We start from the raw sequence: 18,978 nt of genomic DNA, 5'->3' as shown, positions 1-18,978 counted from the left end.
GGTATGTCTACACTGCAATCCAAGGGTGTAAGTGCATCTTGTCTAGACATGCCTCAGCTGGTTTTAAACTAGCTGTCTGCAGGACTGATAGCAGCACAGTTGTGGCAGCATAGCTTTCAGTGCCAGCTTAGCCACTTGAGTGTCTACAGTGAGGCGAACCCTGTGGTACCCGAAGGCAGCTAAATGAAATCCATCTTGTCCCCATCTACACGGGCTGTGTTCACATCTTTGCAAAGCAATGCAGATGTGCCCATTTGCAGTCAGGTCACTCCCCCAGCCACACTTCCATTCTGGAGATGGGTGTTCAAAAAAAATAAACCACTTGGATTTCTAGAACAAACAGTTCAATACACTGTTTTGTTAAGTGACCACATAAAAATAAATAAACATATCAAGAGGTTCCTGAGCAGAGGGAGCAAGGAAGAGAGATACTAACTACAAGCAGCCAGGAATAGATGGCTCTATAGCCCACTTACATCAACACTCAGTATTGAAACTTTTTCCTCTGCCCTTCCATGAGAACATTTTGCATCTTGCCAGTGAGATGTGGTTTGGGAAGATGTGCTACCCCCCTTCTCAATCTTTTCCACCGACTAGAGGCTTTCCAGATGAAGGAAATTAGTTTGATTAAGATTTACAAGCTTGCGCAGCCAAGTGAAGTATCTATTCAATCTGTCCCTTCATATCAATGTTCCTGCTGATTGGCTAGTTGGAAACTGATCTCAATCTCACATGCCATGCATGCCACCATGTGTGTTCAGGAAGCAACTAGAATTAAACCATGCACTCATGAAGCTTGTGACCACAGTATTCCCTGCTACAAAATAATTAGATTTTGGACTCTTTTCAGAAGAAACACTACACAAGATCTCATACACAAGCCAAGGTTTGCATTTAAAACTCCAGATTAAATCTCATCAGTTTACAAATAGGATGTTTTCATAGCTACCAGTCCTGAAAATTCAGACTAGGGTTCTTTCTGGCTTGTACATCAGTAGTAAAAGAAAAAAAAAATCTACAGCTAAAATTAAGTTACTTTTGTTAGCAGAAGTGTTCTCCTCTCTCTGTAGGAACCTGCAGCTACTCCTCACTTAACATCATAATTACGTTCTTGAAAAATACGACAAAGCGAAACAATGTTAAGCGAATCCAATTACGTCACAGTAATTACCTACCAGCAGGTGGTGGCCAAACGTTATAACCGAACATTGCATGACTTTAAACGAGTGTGTTCTCCAATAGATCAGCAACGTAATAATGAAACAACATTAACCAAGATGACATTAAGTGAGGAGTACCTGTAGGTCAATCTCTCATTTGACTCAGGGGCTTAAGAGGCCACACTAAGGCCTCTTCTGTTTCTGCTGCAAGAAGTTTTGGCAGTATGCAGCAATCACTACTGGGAAGCTGCCAGCAAACATACACACCTGCACAGCTTGCAAAGGCTCCATGCAGATCCTGCCAAAATTATGTGGGTCCACTATATGAGCTGTGCTGGCAAAGTGAGCCATGCACCCTAGGGTGCCACAGCTGTTAAAAGGCCACAGCAGCTAGCAGAAGCTGCAAGTGTCTATAGGTAGCTTCTATCCATTCCAGGGTGGTAGCAGAAGCCTTCTGTTGCTTACAGCTGGCATTGGTCTACTGCCAGAGGAAAGAAGTCTGCTATCACAGGGATCTGTGAAAATGGATACATCCACTTGAGTTTCTCTATCAAAACTATGTAGGGTGGACCAGGCCTGAGGGAATTCTGACATCCTACTGGTTCAAGGCACTGTTGAAGATCTAAACCAGTGGTTCCCAACCTTTTTGGATGAGGCATCTTTCACTGGGCTTGAGGCAGTCTTCCATAACTTCTGTGAATTGAGTGGCATGCAATTTCAAAAACTAATTTATAGATAAATATTACAGCTCTTATCTCCTTACACAGGGCTTGGGCAGTAAGGGTGGGGGACAGGCAGGAACAAGCCTAAGCCTGGCTTATCTGCTTATCTCCTCACACCTACTTAGCTCCCCACACCTTCCTGCACCTTTCAAAGGACTTGTGGGCAACCCAAGGTGCACCAGTGCCCTGGAAGAGAATCACTGAACTTAACAGTACACAGTGTGGGTTTAACACTTATTAATCTGTGTAAGGGTGCAATATGAACCAGGCTCAAGCCCAGGCAACAATGGCAAACACCTGCATTCCTCAGAAGTTCTGCAATGTACATTCCTACCTCTCAGCAGTGAGATTGGGTTAAGGAAGCAGATTTCAACCTGATCTCCACAACTGCCAGAGTCCCCACAAAATAAATGGTCAGACAAAGATACCGTAGTAAAAACCATACCCCACTGAGAAGCACACAATAATAATGCACTGACATGCATCTCATCCATGTCTGGAGGAGTCATCCCCCATATCATGGCCATCTGCAGATGAAGTTCCTCACCCTTGTTAAGTCTGGGCATTTGCCAAGGCCAACCAACACTGGCCTGTTCAGCCTGAGAAGGAGACCCACAATTTTACCCTTCATCAAAATATTGCACTGCTCCATGCAGAAGCCCACATCTAGCTGGGATATGCCTTCTCTCATTCCTTAATGACCAGTTCCAACATAAAGCAGAATTAATGTGGAAACTAGTTAAAGTTAATCTTAACAGAGAGCTGTGGACAATTTCCATGTTCCACAACATTATCTTGAGTCTGAGAACATTCAGCAATGCTTTGTTTAGGGAGAAAAAAGCAGCCTGAGACTCCCCATTACAGAAGACTTTTGGCTTGTCATCCCCTGTCCCCTCCCAACACACGCACGCACGCACGCACGCACACTCTCCTTCAGCAGGGCCTCCTATAGCTGGTTGGGATCCCACAGATCATAGAACGATAATGCATTGCAGTACTAATGCACTATTGCAGCTGTCCATGGAGAAAATCCCCTTTCAACCAAAAACCCCCTCAAGCCCTTTAAGATAATTGTGTGTTGGAGAGGATCAAAGGCAAAATGGTCCCCTATGCCCTGACACCTCATATTGGGCTGAAAGAAAAGAAACCAGGACTGCTCTCCCATGTTTATTCTACACGGCTGCCCTGTCCAACAGGGCAACACAGTTCAGGCTTTCAGCATAAGCAGCAAGTCTTTATGGTTGTGTGCCTGAACACACTGTGTGATCATAGCCTGCAAAGAGACAGAAGTAGAATGGAATTATTTTTAAAGTGTTTAGCACAGACTCCTAAAACCTAATTAAAATATGCATACATTTTCTCACCATTTATGTTGTTTATTTTGTGCAATGCATCTACTTAATGAAACTAAAATAATCGGTTTCGCCACATGCTTGGGTTTAAACATTAGAAGGAGAATGTTTAGAGGGACACTGTCAACTCAAATTAGCTTCTGAATATGCCAACTTAAAAATAATTGTTCTTTACAAAGAGCATGCTCTACTTTACTATAAATCCTTTTTTATTTAAAAAAAAAAAAAAAAATGTTTAAATGAGCCATCACCTCCCCTTACTTCAGTGCAGAAGGCTCTTTTTGGAAGGGGCTTGTGTATATCACCACAGACCATGATCAGGATCACCTTTCTGCTGTCTTTCACTACCTGCAAGTATGCCTCTTGCTACCAATCCAGTTACAGCTTTCCTTCTGCTGCTATTTTCTGATAAACACTATCAGGCAGGGCACATCCTAACACAACAGTGAAACTGGCTCTACGCAAAGCACTGTCACCTGAAGTATATAAACCATCTAAGAACACACAAAATCAATTTATCTAATTTTCTTCACTATTGTACTGTTAGGGGTATCCATTAAAATTACTAAGTCCAAAATGACAGTTTTATAACTGTGTATCTCTATTACAACACTACCTGCTTACCACTTAGGTAGCATAACCAAGCAATTTACATCACAGGCCTAACGCTGGTTGACAACATACCCTTTAAACAGCCCCAACTGGAGTTTTTACATAGTATGAGCTTTTACAACATACAAGACCACATTGGATTAATTGGCCATCTCCCAGCTCCTTTCCCACACACAGATTATTTTCTTTACATTGCTAACAATGACCAGTTGCATTTAGTATTCAAAGTCTTAGGTCAGTGATTCTCATAGAGGGTACTGTGGCACCCTGGGTGCTTTGAGATCCTTGCTATGCAATGTCAGCACTGTTAGGTGTGCAAACAGAATTCACAGAAATTTCAAACAGGAATCCACTGTATTAAAAACATGCTGATCTCCTATGGTCTTTCCAAGCTCTTTGCAGAAGAATTACTCTATTACTTTTCCATAGTCAAAAAACCAATTGCAAATTAAGAGCTGGCATTTCTGAGAGGTCCCTTGAGTCTAAAAAGGTTGAGAACCACCGTCTCAGGGCATGGACTCACATAAGACTTAACATAGTTTAAACATGAATGAGATACATGTACAAGCCTGTTAAACCAGTTTAAATCTGCCTAGAACAGTTCAGAAGTGTACCTGGAAAATCAAATACTATTTTAAACCACATGGTCTTTCTGGACTTTAAGAAGGCCTTTGACACTGTCTCTCACCCCATTCTCATTAATAAACTGAGCAACTGTGGCACTGATGCCTATACAGTTGGATGGGTCAAAAACTGGCTGATGGGGCGCACCCAGACAGTGGTGGTAGATGGGTCATACTCGACCTGGCAGGATGTGAACAGTGGGGTCCCCCAGGGCTCGGTCCTGGGGCCTACACTGTCCAACATCTTCATCAGTGACTTGGACGAGGGGGTGGAAAACACGTTGTCCAAGTCTGCCGATGACACCAAGATGTGGGGAGAGGTAGGCACGCTCGAAGGGAGAGAGGGGCTGCAATTAGATTTGGACAGACTACAGAAGCGGGCAGATGGTAATAGGATGGGCTTCAGTGTAGATAAATGCAGGATGCTGCACCCAGGAAGAAGGAATCCACAGCATGCATACAGGCTGGGGAGCTCCCCCCTTGTGAGCACAGAGACGGAAAGGGATCTTGGAGTCATTATTGACTCCAAGATGAACATGAGCCACCAATGCCAGACTGCAGCCAGCAAAGCCAACCGCATCTTGTCATGCATCCAAAGATGCATCTCAAGCCAGTCCAGAGACGTGATCCTCCCCCTCTACGCGACATTGGTCAGGCCACACTCGGAGTACTGCGCCCAGTTCTGGGCACCGCACTTTAAGAGGGATGTGGCCTGCCTTGAGAGGGTTCAGAGGAGGGCCACCCGCTTGGTTGGAGGGCAACAGGGCAGGCCCTACGAGGAGAGGCTGAGGGACCTGAATCTGTTCAGCCTCAGCAAGCAGAGACTGAGAGGGGATTTGATGGCTGCCTACAAACTCGTTAGGGGAGATCAGCAGCAAATAGGAAGGGCCCTATTCCCCGCAGCAGCACCTGGGGTGACGAGGAACAATGGCCAGAAGCTGCTGGAGAATAGGCTCAGGTTAAAGATTAGGAGGCACTATTTCACTGTTAGGGTGGCTAGGATCTGGAACCAACTTCCTAGGGAAGTGGTCCTCACTCCTACCTTGGGTAAATTCAAAGAGAGGTTGGATGAACACCTGTCTGGGGTCGTGTAATCCCAGCGTGTGCTCCAACCAGTGGTGGGGGGGTTAGACTAGATGATCTATTCAGGTTCCTTCTGACCCCTAACTATTATGAAACTCGACTGTGAAATGGTTCAATGTTATGAGTAGACACCAAACATTCTGTGACAGTCTGGTCAGTCCTACAGGCATCCCACTGCTCCTCGCCTCCCACAACATGGTGCTGCAACTGGCCGCTATAATATGTAGCCAGAACTCTACTGCTCCCGCCTCCCCAGCCCCCACCTTTTGCTAGTACTTTTTTCTTTTTTTTTTTTTTTTAAACTTGTTTTTAACAATGAGTTCCCTTGCACTGTTTGCTCAATAAAAGCTTTCTAACAACCAGTTGTGTCCTCACTCCCTACTCTACTGCAGCACCTCATCATGCCCCCACAGCTCCTGTAATCAAAAAGTGCAGGTCCAAGTACTTCCTATGCTCCCCTAAGGCAGGCAAGCATACTGCAAGCTTCATCCATTTGCAGGTTTCTCAAGTTTACTGAGCTCATGTTCAGGAAACAAGGGAAAGCAGAAAAGTGACAACCCCCACCCCCTGCCTGCCACAGTTCAACTACCTGCTGGGACTCCCAATGCACAAGTGCAAGCATACACACCCAGTATCCCACTGTAAGGTATACTGGCCTTTGGTGCTCATTCTCATCCACTGATGTCAGAGCCACAGCACTTCACACAACTGTGGCCTGGTTCCCAACTGGTGACACTTTGGAACAGTTCAATTGTTATGCATGTCTGCACCTTTAAGTTTAACTTCTACCCACATTGCCTTCAAGGCCCTTGAATATAAACATGTCTCACTTGCAATGAAAACAGGTAGTTCTTCTTCACTTCTATCCCATGTTTTGACGTTATGAAGCTTCCTCTCCTCATAGTCTTAACCAAGGGAGAAGCCACTGAAAAACACTGTTCCACCAAAGAAACAAAGGCAGGACAAGGCCCTTCAAGTCACCTTTCATATGACAAACCCCAGCACTCTGAACATGGCTGATAGTTCCCCACGCAGGGCATATTAGGCCTTGTCTGTGATAGAAAGATGATCAAATTCAAATTAATTGATTTGAAGGACACCAGGCCGATACTGATGGCTGATTTTTAAGAAGCCATATTGGCTGATACCGATCCGGATTGCTGATATGCAGCCCCGCAGCCTGGAGAGCAGCAACCAGCTGGTAAGTCTGTTGTGGGGGAAGGGGTGGAGGGAGGGAAAGGGTGGGGGGAGACAGATTGAGGCCCCAGTGGTGAGGGAGGGAGTGGGGCTGGGGCAGGACAGGGTACAGGATGGAGCTGTGGCTCATCTGGGGGGTATAGGAAAGGGGGGCAGCTCCTGCCGCTGCACACACCCTGAAAGGGCATGGGAGACGTATACCTCTGGATCTGTGTATAGGGCAAAGGCAAGCTGCCACTGCAGGCTGGGGCCAGGGTGGCGCCGAACTCTTCCTGGTGGGGGCTGGGCTGTGCTTGGGGCAGGCGGCAGCAGTGCTGAGGAAACTATGAGGGCGGGGGGAGCATTGCAGTCACCCCAAAATTCACTGTAACCTCCTGTCCTTCCTGTAGCCCTCTTCCCAGTGCTACCACCGCCCGCCCCAAGCTCAACCCCAGCCCAGCCCCTTGCCAGGAACAGCCCAGCACAGCCCCAGCAATAGCCCGCCCTGCCCCGTGCACAGGTCCAGGGGCACATGCCCCCCTGGGATGCATGCAGCGGCAAGAGCCACCCCTCACCATGTGCCCCTCAGATGAGCCATGGCTGTGTCCCATGCCTTGCCCCACTCTGGCCGGGCAGTGCCTGTCCCTGCCCTAGGCCGCACTCCCTCACTGTTTGTGGGGGCCTCGATCTGCCCCTCCACACCCCTTTCCTCCCCCCACCTGTTCCCCCACAACAGACTTACCAGCTAGTCACTGCTCTCCACACTGTGGGGCTGTGTTCTTGGCCACCTGTGCGCTGCACTACGGATGCACGCAGCATTTATCGGCCACATTAGCCAAAAGAACCCCAATTGCCAATACAGTCAATTTTCCTTATATCAGTGCCAATCTGATGTGGGACCAATATATCGGTGGCACCTCTTATTTCTACCCTCGTACTTCAGTTCTCTCCTACCAAATTATGTACTAGGACTAACCTCTGCAGTCAGATTCCAGCATTTCTACCCTTGCTGGTATTTCACAGCTTAAAAAAACTACATTTCAGCTAAGTATTTAAAACAAAAAAAAGTGACAAAGCAATTCAGCGAACTTTAAGAGGAACCACCATTAAGGGTGTGTAGGTCATTTTTGGACCAACACTCACAAAGTCAAAGCAGGAGTAGTTTGTGTTAAGTTAATTCAACTGAAGAAAGAAAAAAAATGTGCAAAGACATAAGAAAAATATTCTGGCAACAAACAAAATACACTAAAATCCTTTTTCCTTATCAACCGTTTCCTTAAACAAGCCTCCAGACCATTTTTAATTACAAAAGTAGTCCACCTAACAGAATCTGCTAACATGGCCTTCCAAGGAACCAAAAGAGAACAAGGACACAATAGGAAGGAGACTTGCTGAAGGGAACAGATCTGTTAAATTAACACATTTTCTGTCAACCAAATCAGCTGCCCCTAGTGCTATTGTTGCTGAAACAATGGAGACCCCAGGAATGGGCACCCATTAATAGGAACAAGCCTGCTGAAAGGATACACTCTAAGGCACAGAGCTTGTGTGTTTAACAGGATTCTCTACTGTAAGGAAGGAGGAATCACTAGGCTGCATTGTTCTCACAATCACAGCAGATGCTGTTGCTTTTACTGACAAGAGAAAAAAATTCATGTTCATAAACGTCTAGGACTAGCTTCAAACTAGAAACTATGAATTTGGTTACTCTTAACTCCTTGGCTTTTGTCATTTTTCTTCAGTCCTTTTCTTGAGGAAGTTTTCCTTGAAAAAGCCTATGAAAGCATCCATAGGCATTACAAAGGTTAATTCTTCACCCGTCATGCAGACACTTAACAGATGCCAGGGGCAGAATGGCACAGCTATGCAGTGCTGTGTGAGGAAAGAAAGCTCACAGTTAAGCAGGTTTACTCAGAAAGTTGCACCACTTTAACTATGGTGTTATTTTAAACTGACTTAGTTAAAAGGTGAAAACTCCTAAAAAAAAAAAAAAAAAAAAAAAAAAAAAAACACAAAAAAAAACAACCCCAAAACACCCAATGCCTGGTTTATAAATCAGCATAGACCATATAGAGCAGGGGTGGGCAAAATGTGGACCGCGGGTATGATGCGGCCCATCAGGCCAGTCTATCCAGCCCACAGAGTCCCTAAACATTTAGAAAATTAATATTTATCTGCCCCTGGCTGCCTGTCATGCAGCCCTCGATGGCTTGCCAAAACTCAGTAAGTAGCCCTCCGCCTGAAATAATTGCCTGCCCCGGTATAGAGGCCTGCATCAGTTTAGCTGAGATGCTGACATTCCGTGGCTAGACAAGACTTCATACCAAAAATTATGCATTTAAACTGTTATAAAAACCAATTTCACAAGGATTTGAACTGACTTAACATAACTTGCTTGTAAAACAAATCAGGTTAAACTGATACAACTTAATATATTATGACAACTCTCTAAAAATCACTTATTTTCTTGTCCCCAGACTTGAGTTGCCCTTATTTACCAATTAAGGGGGGCCATGAGAAATTCTTCTAAGTGCTCTGTACAGAAGAAAGAAGTAAATATAAACTGAAGGTCATTTGAGAGAAAGAGAAGGGAAATCTGACAGCCAAATCTTCATCCTCCTGAACACTTCTTGGTTGCTCCCCAATGATTTCTCCCAAAAAATGTCATCTACTCTTGATTTTCAGGACACTGCACTCCTTTGTTTCTCTCATCTCTCTCCATCTCCAAGGGTATCCTAAAATTCCTTTCTTGCCCACTCTCAGAGTCTAAATGGACTTGTGAATTTTAGAAAAAAAGAATCCTACCAAAGCTAACACAAGTTCAACTGCACCACCACTGAACACCTATGAAAGCCCTAACAGGTCTCAAGAAGCATACTAGTAAAAATGCCAGAAGTGCTGTTTATGCCAGAGCTTCCACCAGTAGTAGTGGTCTACACTACAGTCTGCGATTCCCTAGGACCAAAGGTCTGGGTGGCGCTCTTCACTGCACACATTTAAACTACCATCTTGCAAGCCTTCCTGACCCGTATCCCTCCATCCCAACAAATATAAATCTGTCTCTCAATATCTCCCCTTGGAGGTCTCACCTTCTTGTTCAAGTGTCACATAACCAAAACAGACCAACTTGCTTTCCTGAGGTGCCATCTGACATTTCTCTCTCTCAACCCATACTCCCAAACTGTGCCAGATTACAATCTCCCTTCCCTCCATGAGATTCAGGACTTCTCTCCCTTTTTTCTGTCCACAGAGTGGAATTCTTGGGGCCCTCATCACCTTCTGTTCCAATTAGTGTAACTGTTTCCTGACCTCTATGACTCTGATCTCAGGTCCATTCAAAATACTGGTGCTGAAATGATCTTCCTTTTCTGCTGTTCTGGCCATGATACCCCTTTCTCTGTATTCATCTGTTGGTTCTCTTTTTTCAAATACTACGTTGTGTCCAGTGGTGTCAAACAGCCACAAACCTGTATTCAGCAGTCTGGACTATGTGAGATTAGAACAAATTTTAAGTACTCATTAAAAAATAGGTTTCTACATTATCATGGTTATAAAAATGTAAACCAACTGTAAACATGTGTTTTCCCGTCTGCAGACAACTTAGAATAACAGCTCCTATTAATCTCAATGACCTGTTGACTCTAAAGCCTAATGCTGGCATGTAAAGAGGCATTAATTATTTCCGTGCTTAGCATTTTCAGCAGATAATATAAAGAAGGTGGCAAAAGCAAAGCTCAAGGAGGTGGAAATTGCGGCTTGAAAGGCTAGGCAGAGTGAAGAAGATACTGACAGAGAAGAGGTAGAGAAACAAGGATGAGAAAAGGAAAAAAAACCTGCAACTAATTCTAAAGCTCTTCCCCCCACTGAGTTGTACTCATTGTGATAATAAAGTACTTAATAAATAATTAACAACCAATATTTACTGCCTACAGAAATATCATATTCCACCACTGGGAGTTCAGCTATGGAACAGTAGGACAGTCCTGCATTTACACACCCTTCCACGGAGCTCAGAACTCTTCACACAATAAGGTTGATGCACATTTTCTACTCCCTAAGTTCACGCCTTTCTGTAATACATTCTCAGTCTGCATCTCAGCTCATTGAATACCACCTCCTCTATTCTGCCCACAATGTTAGTCCTCCATGGACAATTTGTTTTCTTCTCTTGTAAACATCCACATCAGCTATGCACAGAACAATCTTTCCAAACAGACTGCAGAATAGCTCACAGATGATCTTTAAATACTTCCAGATCTGCCTTTACTGCAGTACCTGCAAGAAAATGCCAACCAACAGCAGACAAAATGCTAGTAGGAAACTCTAATCTAGGTCTTAATTAGAAGATACGTTTAAGTAGGTCAACATTTTCTAGCTATAACCATAGCCAGACTACCTACCTGCACTTTTTAATGCTGTTATGCTTGTTTCTATCCACTGATCTGTTACACCTATTTGTTGCTTTTGTCAGAATTAAGCTAAAAGCTCTTCCAGGCAGTGACCATTTTCCTCTCTGTCTATTGTCAAGCACAATGAGGCCTCAGTCTTCAATAGGTCCCCTAGGTGCTACCACAGTACAAACAACCATGAGATGGTGATGAACCAAAAGAATGGTTGTAGAGGTGTGGGTTTAATAATATAACTTTGTAATGCATCATAGATGCCGCTCTTTCTGTGAATCAGTTACAGCTCAGAAAAAAAGTTCTTTAGCTGCAGCATCATGGATTACAGATGGACCTAGGTACAGAAGGGACAAGCTGGATAGAGTGGTGATAAATCCTGGAGTGAAAAAATATCATCCACAATAGTAAATGTAGAAGTGATGCTCTGCAAAACACACTGCTCTGATGTTGAGGCCTTATCTCTAGTGGGGAAAAATCTGTTAAAACAGTTGCAGTTTAGTGTGAACAAGCTTGTCTACGCTAATAGCTTAATACATGCCAAAACCCCACAACTTTCTCTCTTAAGTCGCACTTAACCCAAGAGAGCTTTCAGAGTGGAAGAGGGAAGGACAGAGCAAAGTACAAATCATACCCTGCTCCCTCCCACCACCACTGATACCTTTTCCAGAAACAGTTTCAGTGCTTACACCAACAGAAGCACAAGAATGGAAGGCCAGGGCCGAACAGACAAGTAGAAACAACATGCAAGAAAGCTGAACAAGCAGGTGCTAAGTTACAAGAGATGAGACGTGTATAAGAGGACCACTGTTATTCTTTTGGGAGGGAGAGAAGTAGCCGGGATACAGTCAGCAAGCAAACACCAATGAGAGAGAGAGAGAGAGAGAGAGAGAGAGAGAGAGAGAGAGACATTTAAAGCCACAATGAAGTTAACAGCAGAGGCAATTTGCCCGAAGGCACTCTTAAAAACCACAGGAAAAGATTTATATTTTCTCGATGTAAGGTGGCTTTCCCCTTTTGCAAATAAACGAAGTTAACAGCAATGTCTTGACTGTTTTCAAGCACATACTTGAAAGTCACCTCTTTCTGACCCACCGAGGCAGAGGTTCTTAAATAGTAGTCCATGGCTCCCAGAGCACTTGCTAAAGAAACCTAAAAAGCTAGGTGGTCACATGGTTCTGGCTCATTTCCAGTTTCTCAGCTGTGTTAAAAATACTGAAGCTGCTATAATCATGGTTCTGTATGCCATAGATGGGAAGGGTCCACATGTGGGAGATGCCGTACACCAACATACAGTCCAGATCATGGTCATGTCTCGAAGTTAAAAAGAGCTAATGTGACTGAAGAAAGCACTCTTTTTATATATGAACAGGCTTACCAAGAAGGTGAATAATCTCTGTACTAAGTACTAAAGGTGTGTGTGGGCAGGCCTTCTCACCTTGAACTATCATTGGAGAGGATCAGGGCAGACACTGATAGTGTGGCAGATAGTGGCAGCTACCACAAAACAAAAGAACATTTATTTTCAAGTGGAATTGAAGTTTGCATGTAACAGCTGGCCCTCAAAGTGATCCTTAGCAATGATACATAGTATTTCACTATACAACCAACTACCAAGGAAGATATATACATGTTTAAAAAAAAAAAAAAAAGTCTTTGTAAGATTGAGCACGAACCTCAAACATGTCCCAATGCGCACATATGCATTCACTCATGCCCCACTGAACTTTTGACCTGGTCGTGGCTGAACCCCTCCTGAGTCCTCTGCTGCGTGATGCTGTGTAGATTTGAAAAGAGGAGCCCTGTGCCTTGTCAGGCAACTGCATCTGCTGAAGCCAGCATGGGGGCTTGCTGTTCGACACCCCTCCTTCCCATAACAATACCCAGAGCCTGGCCTGATGGATGCACTTCTTTATCTGAGCCAGCCAGCTTCGTAAACCCACTCTCTTTCTCCAGGCTCTCGCTACGCAATGGTCCAGGAAAAAGAAAACAAAACATCTGCTTCCCAGGTTTCTGACATGTACAGCTGCTGATGGCAGCCCACATCTGGAAGCTTCACTTTCTTTCCGTCCAAAAAGAACAGGCAAAAGGTTTGCATTTAATAAGAAAAACAAAAGAGCTCAGCTGTATCACTGTACTAAAAATCAAAGGGAACTTTCCAAGCATCAGCAGCAAATCTGCACGTGAGGCTGCCTTCCCCTTGTCCCTCATCACCACTGTGCATTCCAGCTAAAGGTTACCTACCAAGGGAAGAAACATAGGTTTGTATCTTTTTCCCATTTTAGCAGGATACATGGGGGGGGGGGCGCGTCCACACTCAAAATCTAGACACCATCTAACCTGGAGAACCTCAGGGTGACTGAGAACCAGAGGAATTAAGGAGACTAAAAAATAACCAACTGAGAAGGGCAGATATTTTTAAACAGAATCACGATTTACCTATTATTACAAATTTCACCAATTTAATTTAGTTGGCCTAATTAAGTGGCAACCTCTACCCCATCTCTCCTGTGTGTAAGCAGTTATGCCAGTATAAACATGATTATTAGTATAGCTTATTCTTGTTCACAAATCAAAATAAGTTATACTTGTTTAAAGTAGAGCATCTAATACAGTATCCACCCTAGGGCTTTTAACCATCCCTTAATGACTAGGCCAATAAAATTATAATACACCAGCCCCTACTTTTAGATTCTGTTGGCTGGTTGGTGGACTTTTGTTTGTTTTGGGGGTTATTTTGATAAAAACTGTTTGAACTCTAATGTCCAATCAACAGTTAGCAGAAAAGGTATCTTTGTTGAAGACTCTACTCCAATGATCCTTTGGCGAGATGTGCTAGTGCTAAATACACAGCAAAAGCCGAGAATGTCTTCCAGGAAAACCAAGAAAGACCAGAATGGACACTAGCAATATTTTAAAGTCAGAAACAAGTGAAAAAAGTCCTTATATCGCCTTCATACACTCATGAAGTAAAACAAAATATGTAAATGAAAAGTCTGTAAGTAACCTGTAAGGAATAAGAAATTTTTAATGGATAAGACCTATTTTACTAACAACTGTTATGAAGAGTTGTTCACATGCATGGTGCAAAATGCCTTTCCTTCTACATTTTTGGAACAAGTAGTTTAATGAGGGAAGGGGGAGAATGGGACATTAAGAAAAATCTACCAAGCATCCAAACTGCCTGCTTTAAACTGGGTGTTGGGCAGGGAGACGGAAGGTGATTCACCGTGCGTAAGGGAAAACAGGAAGTTCTCACAAATGTCTCTCTCCTCTTACACCATATCAGTTTTAATCGTGGTCCTTCAACAAGTTTCCATATTACTCTTCTATCAGACAGGCTCCATGTTACTGATCATGACAGTGTGTCTCACATGCTAAATGTAATCCTTTTCAAGCCACTTTCAGATGTTTCCAGGTAGGACTTGCACAGCCCAGTTCTACCCTGCTACATCCTCAGTACCAGCTTAGGCTTTCCTTCCCTTATCCTTCTCCCCCCAATGCTACCCCAACCAAAGGGGTCAATTTGTTCCAAATGATATTAACTCTCCCATCCTAAGCAAAGCCCAATTCCACTTCACTTGTGAAGCAATCCAGATGCTAATTGCCTCCTAAGGTGAAAGGCTAGTGCATTGGGCCTTTTATCATTGTAAATGCAGTTTCTTTGGAAGACTTTGCACTGCTGGGCCAGAGAATCTCCCCTTTTAATGTTTTCCCATCAATTGGGGGGGGAGGGGTGGAGGGAGTTCCCTTTGGCACGGAGTTGCATCACTGAGAGATCTCCCCTTTCAAGATTTAACACTGCATGTGGGATTCCCCCTCTTCAGAAATTCACATCCTGCTCCAAGAGTTTTGCCCTCCAAGAATTCGCACATCCTATTGAACTTTAAGCATCTCTGGAATTCACATTCATTAGGCAATTACAGTCTTAGAAATGCTAGCCACCTTAGTATGCTCCCAGTTTACTGCCAGAAGTAGCACTGAGGAGAGAGACAAGGTGCTTTTCTTCCTTGCACTGTTCAGAACATTTATGCCCTAACTACAAACGTGACACGTTCATGGTCAGACCTATACTCACACCAGATATCTGAAAACGGTTTCCCCAACTTAGAAAATAACGATCCTTCTATCTCTTGCGGGGAGACGCAGCATCTGTGGCTTTTATGACTTCATTTAAATTTCCATTCTGCCCTCTATAGAAATTCTTTGGAAGTTGCACAATGAATATAACGTTCCTCTGATACATCAATCGCCCCAACAGGAAGTTTTTGGAGCACTTCAGCAGGCAGTTCTGAAAACACACATGTTCTCTCCCAGGCTCCAGAAGGGAGCATCCAACCCCTGATGGAGGCAGGAAAGAAGCTGGGTTATTTTGTTGAGCTGAAGAGACCGGACAACTTCACAACATCCGATGCAGCTCCCTTCTTTGTGCGGTCCCATTTCAACAATGCCGACCGCCCGGCTTGATCAAACCCGCACAGGGCGCTCTCAGCCCCATCCCAAGGTTTGCTTTCTTTCATGTCTCCAGCCCAGGGTGACACTAGCACAGGTCACCACAGGACAAGCTCCTCCCTATCACGGCCACCATTTTGGGTCGTGTTTGGGGAAGGGAACACCAGTCCATGTTCTTGAATGCACAAGTTTCCAGACAAGGCACCACACGTGCTGCCTAGTGGGCAGGGGGAAGAAAACGCCAGGGCTGCCCACTGCCCACGTGGGTGGCAGACTCACACCGAGGTCAGGAGTGCCCCTTAAACTGGCTTCGTTTCTTCTGTGGTGAAGGAGTTCCCATCAACTTCCAACGTGTCCCCTCCACATCTTGCACCTTCTTCCTTCCACCCCCAGAACCCTTGCTTTGACCCAGCAGCATCTCCCACACCCACCTCCATTCATCCTGCAGCCTCCCGCCCCCCGGGAAGTTTGGAAAAGAGCCTCGGGGAGCTGGCAGTGCCCTCCAGCTGGTGCACCCCGCGGGGGACGGGCGCCATCCTGCCCGCCTTCGGCGCCGGGCTGCCCCGCACCCACCCGCCCCGCCCCGCCGCGCCGGGGACCGGACTCACCTCGATCTCGAAGTCGGGCAGGCGGAAGGCGGTGCGGAAGAGCGAGCAGAAGTGCGCGATGGCCGGCACTTCCCACCACGAGCGCAGCTCGCCCAGCTCGTCCGGCCCCGCCGCCGCCGGCCCCCCGCAGCCGCCGTCCTCCTCCGGGCACATCGCTCCGCCGTCCGTCCCCGCGTTCAGCACCGGCCCCGCCGCCGCCCGCGCATGGGGGGCTCTCGGGGCGCTACTACTGCTGCTGCTGCGGACGGCCGCCGCCGCGCAGACCCATCCTCCGCCGCCGCCGCCTCCCCGCGCCGCCGCTGCCTTCTCCATACAATGTAACCATCGCACCGCCGGGAACAGATGGGGCCGGGGGGAGGGGCGGGGCGGGGGCGGGGCCTCGTGCTGGGCGGGCGGGGCCCTGGGCAGGGGCGGGGCTCCGCGCCAAGGGGGTGGGCGGGGCTTGGGTGGGAGTGGGCGAGGCCCGAGGGGGCTGCCGTTGGCTTGGGGCCGCGCACGCGGAGGGGGCGGGGCCGCCTCCCATCACAACAACGGGCTCTGGCGCCCGCTCCCCGCCCGCGGGCGCTGCTGACTCTGAGGTGCCGAGGGCCCCCCACCCCCACGTGCTTCCTGTGCAAAAAATCCAAATATCCATATACATGTCTAATCTAAATCATCCATTAGGTTAGGGGGGATGGTTGATGGTTTTTTGCATTGAGCGTTTGTGCCACAAAGCTTGCAAAGGACAATTTTTCCCCACTACTGTAGTTGGTCCAATAAAAGATATATCACAAAGTTACAGGGGGGTAGGTTGCAGCTGCGCTGGTCTACGGACACAGGCAGGCAAGGTTCTTTGGGTCAATCGGATATCTTTTATTTAAGTTGGTCTAATAAAAGATATCAGACTTGCCCAAAGAACCCCCTCTGCCTCATCCAGTTGTTTACTTAATCATTCAATTGATACCATAAAACTGCACCCCACCCCACCATTTTGCTTGAGCTTTTCTCACCCCTAATAAGAGCCCCGGTCTCCTCTGTTGAAGGTGCCCCCCCAAACCCCAGCACCAACCTGTGTCCAGGACTGCGGTAGAGCTGCTCCCCCCATGCCTGAGCCTGCCCTCCCTTCCCTAGCTGACATGGAGGCACTGCCCTTGGGCCTGGCAAGGGGTGTAGGAGACACTGGCCTGAGTGTAGCAGGAGGAAAACACTTCTGCCCCTGGCAGACCAGGGCAGTATTTTGGCAACTTTCTGTCCTCTTCACAGCACACACCAGGGCCCTGGACAAGTCACGTCAGGGCTCTTGGACCTCGGTTCCCCCCCACTTGTAAAATAGGGAGCACCTCTAGTTGTTAAAGTGCTCCCAGACCTACAGGTGGGTGAAAAGCATCCTATGAGAGCCAGATGTTTGCTCAGGCTCACCCCCTCCAGGCACACAACTAGGGAGCTGTTCCCAAAGAGATCATTCAGAGATAGAAAATACGACCATCTGTGCCCTCCGGGTTCCTCAGACGTGGCTGTGCTCCTCACTGGGTCCTGCATATGTCTGCCGTGTCCTGCGTACTCCTTAGGGCTGGTTTCTGTTGGTGAGACTCAGCTGTCCTGCTGGCTCCTTGATTTGGGGGGAAGGGGAGCAGGAGATCAGTGATGTCGCTGATTGGCATCACTGGCATTTGAGATAATGGCAACTGAAATAGAACAGTTCACACCTCTCAGCTACTATTTCATCCTCCCTCCAGTCTCAGGCATTGGCTTGAGATGTCACTATGCTGGTTTGCATGCTTTTCGCGTTCTCAAGGGCTCTTGTTCTGAAAGCAGAGACTCGAGAGAACAAGAAGGCAACTTGAGAGATGTGACACTATACTATGCTACCATGGAAGTAAAGCTGCTTTGGTTAGACAAGAAAGACATAAAGGAGGTCGACCAGCTATATAACATAACGAGTGACTGATGGGAGGTAAATGCTGGTTCCTGTGCACCCCTTTTCATATGACAAGATCAAGGGATAGCCAATGGAAATGAAAGGCAGCAAATTTAAAATGATAAAGGAAATACTTTGCACTGTGCATAATTAACATATGGCAATTGTTACCATAAGGTTTTGTTGAGGCCAAGAGATTAGTAGGATTCAATAAAGGATTAGACATGTATATGGATATTGAGAACATTCATGGTTACAGCAGACAGGATATAAATACGTTTGAGAAGGCGTTTAAACCCTCAGGCTTCAAGACATAACATAACCACTAGCTGATGGTGGGGGATTAGTGAGAAATTCCCCTCACGGGCAGGCTATTCAATAATGGTCCAATAAGGGTGTTCTTACACCTTCCTTTGAAGTATCAGGTACTAGCAACTGGCAACAGCAAGATACTGGATACACTGGCCCACTGGTCTGATCTGGCAATTCCTATGTTCTTATGTGGATGGGGGGGGGATGAATGTCAAAATAGAAATGCAGGAACAACATGGATGCTGTTATATGTACTACAGGCAAAATCAAGTGTGCCTCAGACACAGACCCTCTTCACTTGTGTTGTAAAGGTCACACCCACAGCAAAGATTTCTCAAGTTCTCATGTGCTCAACCTTCCAAAATGCCTGCTTAAACATACACTGTCTAGCCAATTTATTATTTACCTTTCCTAAATACAATCTTTGTCTCTATTTTCTCCAGAACTAAGCCTGCATTTCTTTCCAAAAAAGTTTTGCCTTGGACAGGCGATTTATGATTTACATGAGACCAATATGTTAGACTAAAATGATCCTGCCTCTATTTAAAAAAAGCAGCGACTCAGACTCAGTATTGAGCAGG

At 46.0% G+C, this 18,978-nt stretch overlaps 2 protein-coding genes across 4 annotated transcripts in view; one reads left to right on the top strand and one right to left on the bottom strand.

The window, feature by feature from the left end:
- The window catches only part of LOC102576677 (chromatin remodeling regulator CECR2), a 143,652-nt gene extending 127,311 nt beyond the window's left edge, over nucleotides 1–16,341 (bottom strand). For both annotated transcript variants that reach the window (XM_014609215.3, XM_014609221.3), the window contains exon 1: nucleotides 16,189–16,341. In XM_014609215.3, coding sequence (XP_014464701.2) covers nucleotides 16,189–16,341 — 153 coding nt within the window. The remainder of the gene's footprint in view (nucleotides 1–16,188) is intronic.
- A 51-nt stretch (nucleotides 16,342–16,392) lies between these two features.
- The window catches only part of ADA2 (adenosine deaminase 2), a 66,657-nt gene continuing 64,071 nt past the window's right edge, over nucleotides 16,393–18,978 (top strand). For both annotated transcript variants that reach the window (XM_019489421.2, XM_059726521.1), the window contains exon 1: nucleotides 16,393–16,505. In XM_019489421.2, coding sequence (XP_019344966.2) covers nucleotides 16,393–16,505 — 113 coding nt within the window. The remainder of the gene's footprint in view (nucleotides 16,506–18,978) is intronic.

The sequence above is a fragment of the Alligator mississippiensis genome, chromosome 4 (genome assembly GCF_030867095.1).
Source record: "Alligator mississippiensis isolate rAllMis1 chromosome 4, rAllMis1, whole genome shotgun sequence".
Lineage (NCBI taxonomy): Eukaryota > Metazoa > Chordata > Crocodylia > Alligatoridae > Alligator > Alligator mississippiensis.
The sequence above is the reverse complement of the archived record's forward strand: the minus strand, read 5'-3'. Positions and strand labels throughout refer to the sequence as shown.